This window comes from Taudactylus pleione, unplaced genomic scaffold (assembly GCF_031769625.1).
Source record: "Taudactylus pleione unplaced genomic scaffold, aTauple2 ptg000205l, whole genome shotgun sequence".
Lineage (NCBI taxonomy): Eukaryota > Metazoa > Chordata > Amphibia > Anura > Myobatrachidae > Taudactylus > Taudactylus pleione.
The window spans coordinates 4,084,972-4,103,758 of record NW_028284607.1 but is presented as its reverse complement, the minus strand read 5'-3'; the positions used below and the strand labels follow the sequence as shown (position 1 = coordinate 4,103,758).

General features: G+C 45.7%; 1 protein-coding gene across 1 annotated transcript in view; it reads right to left on the bottom strand.

The window, feature by feature from the left end:
- LOC148517976 (solute carrier family 2, facilitated glucose transporter member 5-like) overlaps positions 1–16,708 on the bottom strand; it is a 56,883-nt gene extending 40,175 nt beyond the window's left edge. The window contains exons 1-6 of the mRNA XM_088477956.1: positions 16,563–16,708; positions 10,860–11,020; positions 9,049–9,173; positions 7,620–7,749; positions 7,269–7,417; positions 2,975–3,162 (exon numbers count right to left, since the gene is read on the bottom strand). Coding sequence (XP_088334082.1) covers positions 2,975–3,162; positions 7,269–7,417; positions 7,620–7,749; positions 9,049–9,173; positions 10,860–11,020; positions 16,563–16,703 — 894 coding nt within the window. The 5' untranslated portion in view covers positions 16,704–16,708. The remainder of the gene's footprint in view (positions 1–2,974; positions 3,163–7,268; positions 7,418–7,619; positions 7,750–9,048; positions 9,174–10,859; positions 11,021–16,562) is intronic.
- Between the last annotated feature and the right edge of the window lie 2,079 nt (positions 16,709–18,787).

Here is an 18,787-nt window from a genome sequence, read left to right as displayed (position 1 = left end):
CAGATGAGCAAATGTTACAATTGGTGACCCAATCAGTGGGCATAGCAAATGCTGCTGGGCATCTGAATAAAATGTCTGCCTCAGATGACCCAGAGGTGTATTTGCTGATATTTGAGAAGGTCGCACAGCGTTTAACTTTAAAGTGGCCAGCAGATACTTGAGCTGATAGACTTGCACCCCTATCTCACTGGTGAGGCTCAGAAAACCTATGCTGATATGTCCTCTGCTGATTCAGAGAAATATGACCTAGTTAAAAGTGCCATTCTAGCTAGGTCAGGTCTCACTCCTTCTGGGTAAGTGCGGTGCTTTCATGAATGAACCCTACTTCCAGGGGTCCCTATTCGGAAGCAGGTTACAGAACTCGCCAGACAAGGGCGGAGTTGGCTCCAGCCAGAAGACCGCACTACCGCTCAGAATGTAGACCAGTGTTTAAGAACCCTAGGGCGGAATATGCAGCGCTGGGTCATACACGCTGATCCTCAGAATATAAAGGAATTAATTACAGTATTGGGGCGGTATGAGACCGCAGGAAATATGACAAAAATACCAGAAAAGTCAACAGAGAATGGGCGACCCGTTAAGATGGCACCTCATTGGCCTGTGACCCCAACTGTCACCCCTCCTCAAGGAAACGCCGCTGGAAATGCCAGGGTCATTTGCTATGAGTACAGAGCCTATGGAGTGTGGGCTTGCTAGTATGTTAGCTATGTACCCTGCTTTTTGCACGATGGTACCCCTAGATTCCAGACCCCCGTTAATGTGGGAAACTGTATTATTGAATGGCAGAGTACTCCCAGATATTATAGACTCAGGGAGTGAGCTAACCCTGATTTCAGCAGCTGTCCTGCCCAGGCCAGTGGAAAGGTGCCAGGGTTAGTTGAAGTACTCTGCGTTCATGGGTTCACAGAAAACTTCTCCTGGGTGCAAGTGAGCCTCACTATAAAGGGGCAAGCTTTATGAGGTGGTCGCCGCGGTTGGTCCTAAGCTCCCCTATACTATCATATTGGGACGCAATCTCCCAGGATTTGTTGAGCTCTTAAAGGAAGCACAGAGACAACACCAATATAAAGTCTCCAAGACCCTACCTCCGAAAAGGGAGAAGAGTGGAAAAGCACAGCCAGTCCACTTTGGAGAGAGAACCTCTGCGCAATTAATGTCTGAGGAAAGAAATCCGCAACACTTTGCCCGGTTACGGCCAGACAAAAATATTAGCAGAGGTGTCATGCCCATTACAGATGTTGCCATGGATGTGCTGGAAACTACCACACCTCAGGTTCCTGGGGGTCGCTCTAGTTCACCTGGTCCTACAGAAGTTCCGCTGGCGGACAACTTGTCAGCCAAATAGCGAAAAGGAGCGGGGCGCCTTATTGAATCGGTAGAGTAGGTAAGTATGTGTTATTATAAACCATAGCTAGTTCTGTAAATCTCACACAGGGTGCTGTTATATGCCACAATCAGTTCTGTATACCTCTCACAGGATGCTGTTATATGCCACAATCAGTTCTGTATACCTCTCACAGGATGCTGTTATATGGCACAGTCAGTTCTGCATATCTCTCACGGGGTGCTGTTATATACCACAGCAGTTCTGCATATCCCTCACAGGATGCTGTTATAAACCATAGCTAGTTCACACAGGGTGCTGTTTTATGCCACAATCAGTTTTATTATATCTCTCTCACAGGATGCTGTTATATACCACAATCAGTTCTGCATATCTCTCACAGGGTGCTGATTTATGCCACAATCAGTTTTATTATATATCTCTCACAAGGTGCTGTTATATACCACAATCAGGGGCGTTTCTAGAGAGGAGGGGGCCCGTGTGCAGTCTCTGACATGGGCCCCCTCCTCTCCGCCCAGCAGCGCACTGAGCTGTGCGCGGCCAGCGCCGGAGTTATAGACTCTGGGCACTAGAGTGTGCCCAGAGTCTATAATGTATGCACAGGTCACCGGGAAAATGGCCGTGGCGGCCATTTTCCCTGTAATGCACATGCGCAAGCGACGGGAAAATGGCAGCCGCGGCCATTTTCCAGTCATTTTACAGCGCTGGACCCCCGCGCCAACGTGGGACTCCGGAGAGGTAAGTAACATTATGGGTGCAGGGTGTGCGGTCGGGGCCCGTGTTCCCCACACACCCTGCACCCTTTATAGATATGCCCCTGACCACAATCAGTTTTATTATATATCTCTCACAGGATGCTGTTATATGCCACAATCAGTTCTGCATATCTCTCACAGGATGCATTTCCATATGCGATACATTCTGAAGCCTGGACCCGGAGGGGTTACCTAATAGAAGCCTCTTTTCACGTTTCCCCTTGAGAGGGATCCAATTTGTTACCAAAATCTGCAGAGTTTGCGTCAGAAAGACGCCAGTGGGACTTATGGGTTTATGACCCAGAAGTCCCTCTATCGCAAAGGACAGCTCTTACCTGGAGAGCTATCCCTTGTACATTTCTAGGTACATACCGGCAATATTATCGCTCGTACTGTATGTAGCTGATAATTGCCAAAATGTACGGCATCGCAGATGTGATACTTAGTATATCCTGCCAAGCGTGCTGTAAATAAGCCATGATCAGTTCTTCTATAATTCACATGGTGCTGTGCTGTCTATATGCTATGATCAGTTAGGTGCTGTATACCTAACAGGGTGCTTTATATATGCCATTATCAGTTCTGTGTGTGTGTAAATATATATATATAAAAATATATATATAAAAATATCTTTATATATGTCATGATCAGTTTCCTATATTTCTCACAGGGTGCTGTATATATGCCACAGTCAGATCTGTATCTACCTCACCGGGTTCTGTACATGGCCCCAAATCAGTTCTGTATATACTTCATGTTCATGCATTGCAAATATATACTGTATATATTTTTCTTATCAGGGCAATTTTTAAAAGAGTTGAGAACCATTGTACATCATTACATCCTCGGTCCTTATAAAGTATACAAGACTCACCGCATTGATTCCGCACAACTGCAACGCTGTCGTCAATGTGAGGAGCATATACATCTGCCAACGTAGGGATCGCTCTCGTAGCAGCTCGAGGACGCCCAGACTCCGGCCACATTTGCGGGCTGCTTGTTCGGTTATCATTTCGTTAATCTCATTCTGGTGGTCTCTGTCTCCCCACAACTGCTTCAGTGCTAAGCAGGTTAGGTATAATAATAAGAACAGGTTACCAAGCTTTTTGGTACATTGGAATAAAAAGGTCACATAGCTGAAGAAGATCATGCCAGATCACATTAACAGACAGATCACTGATCAACACTCATTTTAATGGCAATCATATTAGAGAGATTTTGAGGTAACTTTGTGGTCCTCATTCCGAAATTGAGAAACCAAAGAAGACTGCGCTAATGTGATACTAAACTACTGGACCGTGAGATGGCAGAAAAACAACAACAGTCAGGGCTTCTTGTTTATAAAAAATTCATTTTATATTAAACACATTTAATATTGTTGACCATAAATCACGTATTAAAAAGTAACACAATTAATAACAATAACTGTGGTTATGTAAATAACTCAATATTGAAAACTTAATCTTGATGCTTTGTAAAAACGCCTTCTTGGAGCAAAAATCGGTGTTGCTCCAATATGCCTGGTATAAAGCCCATATGTATGCGTTATAGCTAAGGGGGTCATTCAGACCCGCTCGCGAGCGGCAGGACGCTCGCAAGCGGGTCGATGTTCCCCACTGCGCATGCGCACGACGGAGGATGCTCCGTCGTGCGCATGTGCGAGACCCGGTGAGCCATGGGCTCACCATCGCTCCGGGTCTCGCACCAAAGGGGGCGTGCTGTCGATGTTGATTGACAGCACGCCCCCTTTGGTGGGCGTGCCGGGGGCGTGCCTGCCAGACGGAGGCGTTCCCATGGGAACGCCTACCGTCTCAAGCCGGCCCCACTGACATCACTAGTGATGTCAGTGGGAGTGATTTTGGCTCTGATAGAGCCAAAATCACTCCAGGGCTTGCGGCAGCGAGACCCTACCGCAGGGTCTCCGTCGCAAGCCCGATGGTCGCGATGGTCAAGACCATCGCGACCATCATCATGGACGCTCGCTATAGCTGTGGGTGGTAACCCACAGCTATGCGAGCGGAGGGCCCTAATTCAGAGCGAGCGCTCTGGTCAGAGCGTTCAGCTCTGAATCGGGCCTTAAGTTCCCTGTTACTTGAGGGTATCCATTATCTCAAGAACTAGAGCCAATTAAAAAAAAAATGTTTCATTTTTGAATTCAGCAACCCCAAAATAACCTAAATACATTCAAATATCCTTGGTAACTAAACCAATTTTTCTTTTGTTGGGCAGTGTAATATTTCATAGAATCTAAAAAAATAATAGTTACATATACAGTCAGGTGCATAAATATTGGGACATTGACAGAACTTTCATATTTTGGCCTCTATTCACCACCACAATGGCTTTGAAATGAAACAAACAAGATGTGCTTTAACTGCAGACTTTCAGATTTAATTTGAGGGTAATTACATCCAAATCAGGTGAACGGTGTAGGAATTACAAAGGTTTCTATATGTGTCTCCCACTTTTTAAGGGGCCAAAAGTAATGGGACTATCAACTCAAAAGCTATTTCATGGACAGGTGTGGGCTATTCCCTCGGTAATTCATTATCAATTAAGCAGGAAAAAGGTCTGGAATTGATTCTAGGGGTGACATTTGCATTTGGAATCAGTTGCTGTCGACTCTCAATATGAGATCCAAAGAGCTGTCACTATCAGTGAAGCAAGCCATCATTAGGCTGAAAAGTCAAAACAAACCCATCAGAGAGATAGCAAAAACATTAGGTGTGGCCAAATCAACTGTTTGGAACATTCTTAAAAAGAAAGAACACACCGGAGAGCTTAGCAACACCAAAAGACCTGGAAGACCACAGAAAACAACTGTGGTGGATGACAGAAGAATTATTTCCCTGGTGAAGAAAAACCCCTTCACAACAGTTGACCAAATCAAGAACACTCTCCAGGAGGTAGGTGTATATGTGTCAAAGTCAACAACCAAGAGAAGACTTCACAAGAGTGAAAATAGAGGGTTCACCACAAGATGTAAACCATTGGTGACCCTCAAAAACAGGAAGACCAGATTAGAGTTTGCCAAACAACATCTAATAAAGCCATTACAGTTCTGGAACAACATCATATGGACAGATGAGACAAAGATCAACTTGTACCAGAGTGATGGGAAGAGAAGAGTATGGAGAAGGAAAGGAACTGCTCATGATCCAAAACATACCACCTCATTAGTGAAGCATGGTGGTGGTAGTGTCATGGCATGGGCATGTATGGCTGCTAATGGAACTGGTTCCCTTGTATTTATTGATGATATGACTGCTGACAAAAGCAGCAGAATGAATTCTGAAGTGTTTCAGGCAATATTATTTGCTCATATTCAGTCAAATGCTTCAGAACTCATTGTACGGCGCTTCACAGTGCAGATGGACAATGACCCGAAGCATACTGCAAAAACAACCAAAGAGTTTTTTAAGGCTAAAAAGTGGAATGTTATGCAATTCCAAGTCAATCCGATTGAGCATGCATTTCACTTGATGAAGATAAAACTGAAGGGAAAATGCCCCAAGAACAAGCAGGGACTGAAGACATTTCCAGTAGAGGCCTGGCAGAGCATCACTAGGGATGAAACCCAGCGTCTGGTGATGTCTATGCGTTCCAGACTTCAGGCTGTAATTGCCTGCAAAGGATTTGCAACAAAGTATTAAAAAGTGAAAGTTAGATTTAGATTGTCCCATTACTTTTGGCCCCTTAAAAAGTGGGAGGCACATATAGAAACTGTTGTAATTCCTACACCGTGCACCTGATTTGGATGTAATTACCCTCATATTAAATCTGAAAGTCTGCAGTTAAAGCACATCTTGTTTGTTTCATTTCAAAGTCATTGTGGTGGTGAATAGAGGCTAAAATATGAAAATTCTGTCAATGCCCAATATTTATGCACCAGACTGTAAGTGATTAAAGCACAGAGGTAAAATAGCTGCTATATAATGTGTTGCTTGTGACACTAGGCCTGATTCAGAGATGTAGTTCATGTGCGGCTGCGACTTCACACAGATTCGCAACAATGCTCAACTGTGCTGGTGGATCCGATCTCCCCACCATCGATGCACCATAGGTCACAACATAGACTCCTTGAGCAGCCCCTGACTGGCGCACAGCCTCACTTGTAACTCTCTCACAATAAGGCCACTCTGGCAGTGGTGCTGCGAAAGAGAACGCAGCCGCATGCTGAAACCCATCCATGACACATCCATAAGACGCCCATGGCTCCTCCTCTTTTTGCATCCACTTTAGATCCCAGTCTCCACCCTGAAATGCCCATGGACGCAGATGCCATCTGAAGTCATAGCAATATTATACTCAAACACAATGCGCCATAGCACACATTGGTTTGCACGTGCGCTGTAAGGGTTTTCTAGACTTTTCGTGCATGTGGTCATGTGCAGTAGCAAATAATCGCTGAAATGCACAAACATTGGTACTGCGCGCACCGCTCAATCAGGCCCACTGTGTTTTCTACTTCAAGACCTTGTGTTATGGCTGCTTGTTTCTCAGTTTTGATTTCTTACATATGTGTCATCATTATGTTGTGTTTATCCTGTATATAGTGACTATAGCTGAGTTCCTTTTATCTGTCCTCAGTTGCAACGCATTTTGCTTTTAATATTATCGCCATTTTAAATTCCCAGGTTGAATATGGTAAGAAGTAAGCCGCGTCTTAGTAGATTTATCCCAAACATTTCCCCTCCTTTGTACCTATTTAATAGTGTCTTTAATACAATAGCATCATTACCCTGCCTTCAATGACTGAAAAGTATATTGGAAGTTCTTATTTCTGCTAATATTGTTATTAGCATACTTTTTTCATTTAGATTTTCGAGTTCAGATTTTTTTTTACATTTTCCACCTGTGGTTTTTTTCCACAAAATAAAGATGCTTATTTATGTCTATACTTTAGCTTTCTATAATTCTACATGGTAATATGTTACTAGTACTTAATTGATTTTGGTAACTAATATACATGCATATACAATAAGTTTCTGGGTGACCCTTACCTAAAGAGACTCTTATTAGTTCCCCATAAACAGTTGGTGAACCCCTTTATTCACCAGCAGCCATTTGATGACCCAGATATTGTTCTGAACTTAAATAGGATCCAGTGCTCATTTCACCAAATTTGCTTTTCTTGAATTAGTACAGAGCAACTGCTTATTTCATACCTCGTATACAGCCATCCTTATCTCCTTTCTCCATCAGGAGATACGGTGGGGACTCAGGGAAGAATGGCAATATTACCAACTGGACCAGTGCCCACAATCCACTGATGGCAAGGAGAAGAGGCCACTGAGACTCAATACCTAAAATCTCCCTTGGGGTAAAACAAAACGTCACAGATCTGCTGTTAGGCAAAGTACAACCAGAACTACAAGGACATCCACAATTAAGTTTTATTGATGGCCAGTGGTCTGATAGGGACTATAAGACATCATGATTGAACAATATTGTTTTGTGACAATTACTTGTGGCATCACAGTGACATTATATAAGGGCAGCCCTCCTGGGAAACTCACCTTAGACCAAGAATCTGTCCAACCAGTTTACCAGTTGTTACAAACATGGAAATACTGGTCTTGGTAAAACCACTTAGTTTTTTATCTGCAATTTCTCCTGCATACTGAGAGTGGATGTTAAGTCCTAATCCTAAAAGTTCAAAATATAAGTCACATAGCAAACAAAGGGTCAAACAAATTCATATTTAAGTGTTATTAACATCTCTATTAAAATCTGCAATTTAATTGTGGATTTCAAGTGAAAACAAAGATCATTATCGCATAGTGACAATTTAAATTATCACATGGATGATGGATCATCCGCACACCGGGACAGAGCTAGCGATAAAGCTTTGTCCTGGCGAATCCCCTCCACATACTTCTCACTGTATTTTTCGCAGCTGATGCCTGACTTCCTCATCTTTCCTGTCACTGCAGCTGGCTAACTCCTCTCCTGTCCCCACTAGTACCTGCCTTGGTCCCCCTGCCAGGGGCGCCGAGAGGGGGGGGGAGCGGGTACAGATTACCGGGGCCCGGGCTTCCTGAGGGGCCCGGGTCCGACGCCGCCCCCCTCCCTCACAGCAGCCCAGCACACAGCGTGTGCTGAACTGCAGTGGAGACTGCTCGTGGCTGCTGAGCAGCAGCCACAGCAGTCTCCTATGCCTGTGGGGGGGGAGCGATCACACTGATCGCGCCCCTCCCCAGCGCGCAAATCTTTTTTTTTTCTTCCGGGAAGGGGGCGTGGCCACGCCTCCCGCAATTAGGCCACACCCCCTATTACCCACGCCTGCTGCAGCTCTCAGCCTGCCTGTCCCCTGCTGCTGTTCGGATCTGCAGTCCTCATCCCCCGCTGTTGCCCCACCGCTGCAGGCACTGCCCCCCATTCCCTCCTTCTGCCACTGCTATACCCCCCCTTCCCCTGCTGCTGCCGTAGCCCCTGGTGTGAATTAAGAAGATAACACTTGCACAGGGGGCTGGGCAGTGGTCCCCCCTGACCGGCAGGTCAGCTGATGCTGCAGTCAGCTGATCCGCCAGTTAGAGGTCACTGATCGCCGGTCCCGGTGCAAGTAAATTTATTTATTTTTTTACTTTTTTTTTTTACAGTGATCAGCTTGTAGTCTATTTAGAGCACAACGCTGATCACAGCTCTGCTCTGCCTATCAGAGCAGAGCTGGAGTGCGGGAAAGCCCTAAGAACGCCATCTTTCCCCGGTATTGTTTTTTACAATTTATTTTTAGTAAATTTGAGGCAGATCGCATTTCTCATTACAAATATGGGAAATGCGATCTGCTTACTAAAAATATGTAAACATATATGTAATACAAAAATAATGTTTTCACATTTTAGTAAAAACAATGTTGATAAATATGCCCCTTAGCATCACCTGCATGATTTCCATACCATACCTGCATTATCTCCTTACCATACCTGCATTATCTCCATACCATACCTGCATTAACTCCATACAGAAAACGGGCAATTAGTATCATCTCAAAGGACTTAGCAGTGGCACTGAGACCAATCAGCAGAGCTGCAGCGATGGGGATCGCGTCATTGCACAGCAGACTTCTCTTTCTGTAGGAAGCAAAGCCTGGATTATCTATTCTTTACTAATGGCTTTATATGCGTCTATTCAATAAAACAGGAGTTATAATACTGATGGCTGTGACTAATACATTGTGCAGTAGTAGTAAAAAAACATAATTATGTTATTAAATGATAAGGGAATGTTAAGAATATTATTATAATTATAATAATTTACGTATATGACGTAGAATGGGTCCTGCGATCTCGCTTGCAGACCTCCCCAAGCCGCAGCATGATTGACATTGATGTTTGGGGGCGGAGCGGGGGCGTGGCTGCCCACTGTTCCTGGAAACGGGCAATTTGCCCCTGTTCCAGGAGGGACGAGGCCCGGGTCTGGGTCGGAGGATGCAGATTTTCTGACCTTGCAGCTGCCAGGACCAGGCCAGGCTGCAGTAAGCTTCAGCATCTGCAGCCTGGCCAAAGGAGCAACCAACACGACCATTGGTCGCAATGGTGATCCCAGGCTGTGACCTCTGTCCAATTGATGGAACCACTTGGTGGTCGGTGGTTCCATCACTTGGACAGTGTGCAGAGCATTTATAGGTCGGTGATTCCATCACCTGGGCATACACAGTCGCATTCTCCTGACTGCAACACAGTTTGTTACAGAGTGAAACACTGTTTACCTACAACCAGATGAATTTCTTTATATTTTAGATTGTATCATTTTGTGACAGAATATATTGATTTGTTGAATGTTTAATAGATTTATTAATGTCCATATTGTATTAAATTATTACATATATTTTTATGGGACCATATGAGTTTTTGATCGCGCAGCCAATATTTTTTATAGTATTTTTGGAGATTTGGCACTTTCTTCTTGATTGGCAGCTGCACTCTACTAATAGGTTTCATTGGTAGCGCTAAAGGACAGCACATATAATATATTAGTTACAGCTGTCTATTGTTTAGGGCACAGGAGGTTTAGCTGCACTCATATTCCAGAATTTAACAATAAAGGACACTGTCTAGCTTTGGGTCTCCACTAATGTTCTAGAATTGCAGAATTTAATGTAAAAAAATCTCCAGGTTGAAAACCCTGTCTTTTGTATACATTTAGGGCCTGATTCATACCCGGTCGCTAAGCTGCGCTCGCTCACTAGGGGCAATTATCGCACATCTGCGCATGCGTATGCGTCAAAGAGCGCATGCGCGAACCAATGATTGCGGCTGGGAATCGTGCGCTCGTAGTACACAGACTGGACGCTACTTTGAGTGTCTGCCCCATTTGTGGGTGGTGACAGGGGAAGGTGCTTGTGAACGGGGGAGTGGATGTGCGAATGCAGGCGTGTCTGAGCGTCAAAACGGAGTTTAATGGGTGTGCATAATTAGCAAAGTTGCGTCATTGAACATGTCACTTGGTGTTTTTTTAGCCTGAACCTGCTTGCGGTGGGGTAGGGGCTACCTCAAGTGCTGCGTGCATCTCCGATGGGTTCTCGATGTTCCAGATTAATCAGACACTTCCTGGAGATGACGTGTGCTAGGAGAGAAAGGTGGGCAGCTTTATACTCCTGCGTACGCTCACTGCCGTTGCTCTATTAGACATAAAGGGCGTCCTTAAGCCAGACAGTGCAATCGCATGATTTGCATACCCGGCCCCTTTTGGAAGCGAGCGAGCACAGCTTAGCGAGCAGGTCTGAATCAGGCCCTTAGTGCGAAGTGTTTACTTACTTGCCATATCTGGAAGATAAATATCCTGATCCCAGAGACCCCAGAAGCCCTCCAATGCAGTAACTGGAAACAATGAAGGACCATAATAATGTGAGGCTACTATCAGCAATAGGTAGGCGGTAGCGATGTATCCACGTGTCATTGATAAAGGTTTTTACAAACTGGAAGAGAAGGGTTGGACAATCATTATGCATATCCTCAGAATTTCTCACATTCTGTCTTTGTGGTCTGTCCCAAAGCCATGTGGGTGTTTGGCCAATAAGCTCATGTTAAAATCTCCCTGCATCATTTATACCAGAGGTAGGCAATTGGTACTGGAGGATGTTTTGAGTGGCACCCACAGAGTCAATCACTTTCCTAATAGGTGCGCTGCTCCTCCCTCTCCAAACAGAAGAACCCAAATGTGAGTGAACCCTGCCACAGTCAGTCCTGCTCAGTGGCAAATCTATAATGGGTCCAGCATGTGCCGTGCACACGCTCCCTTGGGTCCAGGGGGGCCACACTGCAACTTTGCGTGGTTTATACTTACATCTCTTAGTGCCGTGCCTGTGCTACACAAATCATTGTAAAATGGCACTGCCACCATTTTCCCAGAGATTTGAGCATGTAAAGTATAGAAACATATGGGAACATAGCACGAGCACTATGTTCCCGCAGACATGCGCAGTAGACTATGGCACAAAGTCAGTGGCGTCTTTCCATGAGGGTAGTTATGCGTGCGGCAAAGACGCAAAATTTTCTATGGGGCCCCCCTAGGTCTAGTTACGCCCCTGCCTTTCTGCCATATTAATTCACTAGGGAGATTGTATTTAGTGCAGATCCCGTCTTGGGCCCTGATTCAGAGCCGGACGCTCTGACCAGAGCGCTCGGTCTGAATCAGGGCCCACCTCCATAAATATGGAGCGTCCTCCTGGACGCTCGTATAGCTGTGGGTCACCACCCACAGCCTATACGAGCGTGCAGGATGATGGTCGCGATGGTCTTGACCATCGCGACCATCGCCAGTGCGAGCAGAAGCCTGCGGTTGAGTTTCTCAACCGCAAGGCCAGGAGTGATTTTGGCTCTATCAGAGCCAAAATCACTCCCACTGACATCACTAGTGATGTCAGTGGGGCCGGCTTCTGACGGTAGGCGTTCCCTTGGGAACGCCTCCGTCTGGCAGGCACGCCCCCGGCACACCCACCAAAGGGGGCGTGCTGTCAATCAACATCGACAGCACGCCCCCTTTGATCAGACACAACGAGCGAAGGAAAGTCCTTCGCTCGTCGCGTCTCGCGCATGCGCACGACGGAGCTACCTCCCGTGCGCATGCGCAGTGCACACCATCGACCCACTTGCGAGCGGACAGCCGCTCGCGAGTGGGTCTGAATCAGGCCCTTGTGTTTCTATTGTAGAAATTAGAGGTATATGTATGTATACAGAGTCCCCCTGGGATTTATTGGAGCTGATTTACAAAAGTGATGCCAATTGGTATTTTTTTCTTACACGTTTAGGGGTCTATTTGTCATCACTTAATTTCTACAAAAGCAGTGAAAATGAAAATTTTCACCTGCAATTGTAGAAATTAAGTTATTGGGATATTCATCAAGAAGGTAAAGCAGGAGATATCACATACAGTAGTATGGGGACAGAATTCATCAAGTTCCGAAAATACAATATTTTTGAAGCTTGATTACGGGAGCATTTGCCATCTTCAGATGGCGAGTACTCCCGCTACCCTCTCCTTCTTTGGGGCATATTCAATTCCAAGCGAAAAGTCCCATTCTTTTGGCATGTAGGACTTTTCGCCGACTTCGCTGGTTTTCAATGCGGAAAAATATTACGCGCGTCCCTGTATTCAATTAGAAATCGGCGAAAACGGCACCCGCCGAAATGCAAACAGGCGAAAAGTACTGTCAGATTTGGGGAAATCAGCCTGACACCCCCCAAAAGATGCACTGACATTGGGGATCACTCTAGTTACCCCCGAATAGCCCTGCTGAAGGTATTTGGGGCATTGAAATGCTCTCAATAGCTGCTATTTAGTGCCTTTGCATAAGTGGTGAAGAATAGTATTTATCAGGTTTTTTTTAGGATAATAAGTAGGTCCAGCAAAATTGGGGTACCTGAAAATGGGTGTTAGCATATTTTTAAGTTGCTAAATTGAAGTTTTAAAAATCCACCTGCCGCAAGCACCTGCAAACTTAAAAACACCTGGGGCATACTTGGGGACCCCCAAGGAGTCTAATTTTAAAGTTTGTCCCCAACTTTGAACTTTTTCGCCCCCAAAACGAAAGTACTTTTTTGGGGTGAGTTAAAGTTTTTTTTAACGCAGTTTACCTTTGGGGGACTGTCCTAAGGGTGCAGGGGGGTTCCCGCAGCTTTTCACCCCAAAACCCCAATTCTGCACTTTTATCGACACCTATTCATTTCGCAGGTCCCATTGCATTGAGTTTCCGCACCGACGAAAAGTCTAAGGAATTGTATATGGGGATAAGTTTTCGCATGGCGAAATGACAACACTCGCGATACTTTTCCACAGTAACGGACTTATCGTGGTTACTTGAATATGGTCCTTTATGGGAAGGAGTCCCCGGTCACGAAAAGGGATCCTTTCGGATTCCTCCGCCCCTGACTGGCTCCTTCCGCCAGACGTCAAGGCTCTTGTGCGCATGCGTGACCTGTAGGTCACACATGCACACACGTCTCACTGCTCCAAAAGTAGAGCCGATTTTTTGATCAGCTGTCTTCGCACCGGAACAATAATTAATTACCCCGGCGCTCGCGGTGAGTTAATATGATAATTATCGGGGTCCGTTCTGACCCTGATAATTAACATAATGAATAGACCCCATAGTACTATACAGCTTCTGGTTTTTATCAAAAATCTTCTCTTAATCCACCCTACTTTCTTAACTCACCCCTGGTCCTGCTCACATTATTATAGCATTACACAATTCTGAAGCATGACTCCATCTACAGACTTCATATGATCAACTTAACAAGAGCAAATTAGCTTCAGAATAGGAAGGACATGGAATGAAGCCACTAACATTTTCAGGACTAATCTATTACATTTGTACATGCTTGTATGTGTTGTGGTGGTGGCACTCTGAAAATAATTTTGCCTCGTAATGTTGAATATCTGGCACCCAAAAAGACAAATGTTGCTTATCCCTGATTTATACAATAGCAGTTGAAATTGTGAATCTGTACAGTAAAGTAGCAGAACACTGAAGAGATTAATTATACTAAATATATAATACTACCAGTCAATAAAGATTATCATCGATCAGTCACCAAACTATTCTGCAGCGCTGTACAGTGGGGAATAATGGGAATGACTCAGAAGCAGACAAGCTCTTTCTGCAATATCACCAATACCAATGCTGGATATATAATAGTATTCAATATATTATAAAGTATCTTTAACACGGGCCATACAGAATCTTTGTATTCACCCAGCAAAAACTGCTCCTGGCATCTATTACTTTACACAGGAAATATGTTAAATTGCCTTCTCCAATTGGATTTGTTGCCTGCATTGATGCATATAGGCAGGGGCATAGCTAGAGCTATGGGGGTCCCATAGCAAAATTTCTTCATGGCCCCATACATCTAGCTATGCCCCTTTACCTTTACCGGAGGCAGATTTAGATCTCATGGGGCCCTAAGCTAGACATCGTTTTGGGGCCTGGTCTCTATTCAGAGGTGTCTCTCCATCAGGTTTGTAAAGCAGTTATTATTATGGGTTGGGTATGAAATCCCGACTGTTCAGAATACCGACAGCGGCATCCAGACACCCATAAGTATTTTCCCTATCTCTACCCTAACCCTCCATCCCTGGTGCCTTACCCTAGCCCCCCCTTCCTTGTGTCTAAACCTAACCTCCCCCTCCCTGCACCCTAATCCTAACACTCCCTCCCCAGTGCCTATCCCTAACCCTCCCCCTTATGCCTAACCCAAACCTCCCCCTCCCTACACCCTAATCCTAACACTCCCTCCCTGGTGCCTAACCTTAACCCTCCCGCTAATGCCTAACCCTAACCTCCCCCTCACTACACCCTAGTCCTAACACTCCCTCCCGGGTGCCTAACCTTAACCCTCCCCCTAATGCCTAACCCTAACTCCACTAGCTAACGCTAACCTCCCCCTAACACCCCGATACTTACATTTGGGATGCCGACGGTCGGGATCCTGGTGCTGGGATCCCGACATGTCAGGATTTTGGCTCTGGTATTTAGACCGTCGGCATCCCGCATGCCAGGATGCCGACTACATCCATTATTTTTCTTCAATAACCAGGCTGCTGAAGGTCCATCACAGCACCTGTGAATCTTTATGTGGGACATTAAAGACACATAAACCATTCCTAGAAAACCGGGTAATAGGAGAAAAGGAATAACTGTTTTACAAACGTGATGGAGAGACCTCTCTGTCCAGGTCAGTAAGGACAATAAAGATAATCTATGAATTGTCTGGCTCATTTCTGAATAAAAACACAAGGTTTATGGAAATTCTACTTATTTATATGCAAAAATCGAAGTGCTGGGCCTTGCACAACTGGGCTGGGGATAGCACATGCTAAGACCTAGGGTTCCTCTGCGTTATCAGAATGCCCCCTCCCCCATTTGTAGCGAGCAGGGCCAGACAATGACTGTGACAATTTATGCCGCCTCCCCCCTGTTTGTAGCAATCAGATCCACACAGTGTTCCCCTCCACCCCACACACTTGTAGCAAGCAGAGCCAGGCTAAGACAGTAACAATTTGTGCCCCCCCTCTGTTTGTGCCCACAGGCCCCCAACCCGATTGTGCCCCCCTCCCCCTGCGGCTAGTACTTTTCATCAAACACCGGAGACAGGGCAGGTGCCAGAACTGAAGGGGATTTATACACAACCGAAACAAAAACCTCAGCAGGGCTCAGCAGAATTGTGGATAGATCCCCTTCCATAGATCAGGCATCCGCTCACGGTTGATGCTAGATCCTATGCGGAGAAAGAACCTCTGTGACGTATCAACCACGTGACCGCTACAGGAGGGCTGGAGCACTCCTGTGTTACCATCCACGTGGGCATAGAGGCGGAATAAATATTTGTGGCGAGCGTAGCGAGCCACCGTGCCCGAAGCGTAGCGAGCCATCGTACCCAAACACTTTTTGTCCCCCGTTAGCATCCACGCCCCTCCCCCTTTGATGCCGGGTCACGTGAGTGTGACATCACAGGTCCATTAGAGCTCTCTAGTCTAGACCTAACCATCAGCTCACTCCTCTGCGTGTGCCCTAGCTCCTCTCCATGTGTGTGTGACATCATGCGCATGTGAGTAATGACGGGTCACACACACAAGGCAGACGTGTGCTGTGCTGTGCTGGAGCTGGCACCCAGCAGCTGTCATCATTGACAGCTTGCCGGGACTCAGCCAGCCTAGCGCTCGAACATTTTTGGCGAAGCTCAGGTTCCGCCTGGAATTACAAAAGCTCTCCAAATCATTGCACCTGACGGCGGGCCCCTGGGTCCCACTGGGCCCTAAGCGGCCGCCTTGGGTGCCTAGCACGAAATCCACTACTGCCCTTTACCCAGCACTACTCACCTCTTGAGCCTGATAGTAGCAGTCTCTTGACTTCCTGGGATATTAGAAAGCTAAGATACAGTAGGTGCTCTTTTGGAATAATTTCTTAATTAGGCTTTATTACTAGATTGGCTTGACTTGGTATATAATGCACTCACCTGAGACGGAGAGTTCAGCACTGATATATGAAACCCATACTGAAAAGTGCCTCCAATTCCCAGCACAAATATCAGAATGAGGAGCCCACGATATTGGAGCTGACCAATAGAACAAAACAACATAAAAAATAATATAAACATTTTGATGCACAGAAAATGCAAAACACAAAAAGTTAAATACACAAGTAAATCTATATAGTGAAAAAGTGTATCTGTCTCTCTGTCCTTTATGCACGGCCAGAGTTTTGGACCTAGCTCCACCAAATTTGGCATGGTGGTGTAGTTTAACCAGGATTAGGCTTTTGCCTAGGTTTGAACTTCGTCAGGGCCATACACTGTCACACAATCCATAAAAATTGTGACACTTACATTACACAGGTTCCAGGGCTGGCTCCAGTGGAAATTGGCAGTCTGCCAAAACCTGTGTGAAAGCTACAAAAGTATCCTTTCAACCTCACAGGCTGAGCAAGTGTCATACTTTATGACTCATGCAAGTTCATATTAAATCCTGAGTTAAGCCAGGTACACACCTGTACAATGTACTGATCAGGTACAACTCTCCTGATCAGCCATGCAGAGTGTCCCCAGTGTGACCCCCTGTCAGCTCCCTGTGATCCCATACACACTGTGCAGACATAGCACAGTGTGTACGGGCCTCAATGGGATCGAGTGGTCAACCCGATAAATATTAAACAGCACATGAGATTCGACCACCCGATCCCGGCCGTTGCAGGAGCATTACAAGCCGTTTATTGGCTAACGCTCCTGCATCGGGACAGCATACAGACCTATATAATCCAATGCCCATTTTCTTGATATCGAAAGAAAGGCCCTACGATTCTATAGGTGTGACCCTCCAGCAGCCTCTCACCTTCCCCTGTGTCCCATCAGCAGCCAACAGGTGTGGATTTGATGCCAGGCTACCAGCTAATTACAGCTGGCACACCGGCAGGCAGTGGCAGACATGGACAGACAGTGCCGGCACAATTTGTATCTGGCGCATGTCGCAAGCCATTCGGAGCTCGCATACCGGCAGCCAATCAGGAGCCACCACTGCTGATTGGTTTCTGGTCGGCGAGCTCTGATTGCCTCGTGACTGGCGGTGCTGTCTCTCCATATCTGCCTGCCGATGCACCAGCTGTAATCGGCTGGCGGGCTGGCACAAAAATCAACACCGCTGACACCCAGGCCCCACTCAGCGGCCCTGAGTGGACTGGCCCACCTTGTGTGAGTGACTGGGTGTAGGGGGAGCGGCGGGCCACAGAGGCAGCTTGGGCACCCCTTATGCCACTGTTTCCATGCATGTTAGCAAACAGTGGGGTCCTTTTCATGATCAATGGTTATAGGCAAGGACAATATAAAAAAATAAAGGCTAAAGGTGTACTTCAGGGTCCAGTCTTCAACTCGGGCAACGTCGGGTATCCCAGTTTGTAAATAATAAGTAAGAAAGTAACAAACTAAATAAACAAATAAAAGTGCTTGAAAAATCTTTTACACACGACAGTAAAATGCCATTATAATATATACAGTAGATATACTGATTCAGAGGTAGAGATGTTTACAGACCCCTGAGTTTTGGCTTTGGATTTGGTTCTAAATCATCGTCGTGCTTTGGTTTTGTTTTGGCAAAACCACCCTCAAGTACATTGGTTTTGGATTTCTTTAAAAAATGGTAAAACCAGCTAAAATCATACAATTTGGACCTGTTTTTGTTCCTTTAGTATTATACTCAGACTAGCAGCAAAATCCCGGGCTATTGCATGTGAACCCGGGATTTCGCTTAGTCTGAAAGGCTCTTAAAAAAAACCAAGGGTCCTTAGATGATCTACCCGGGTCGCAGTATAAATGGGTAACCTGGGTCATCAGAGCCATATGAAGATGATCTTGCCCCTTGTGATGTTACAATCAAACCATAGGTTTTTGCATATTATTCATTTAGTTTTATTGGAAACACCTGTTCACTATTTGATTAAGCCCTTTTGGATATAAAGCCGGAAAAATGGGAGGCTGATCATTCATTTCGCTCCTGACGATTGTGCCTTTGAGCACGGAAACGCGTTGAGCCATCATCTTCACATGTTACTTTCTTCGCTGGCCACTGCACTTTTAATATCTACTGGCTGCTGTCTACATATGTTTCCGGACACTCACGGGAACTTTAAATTGTCTATTTCACAGTAGCGGGGAATACCCACCCCTGCCGACCTCACCGCCTGCTGTCGGGA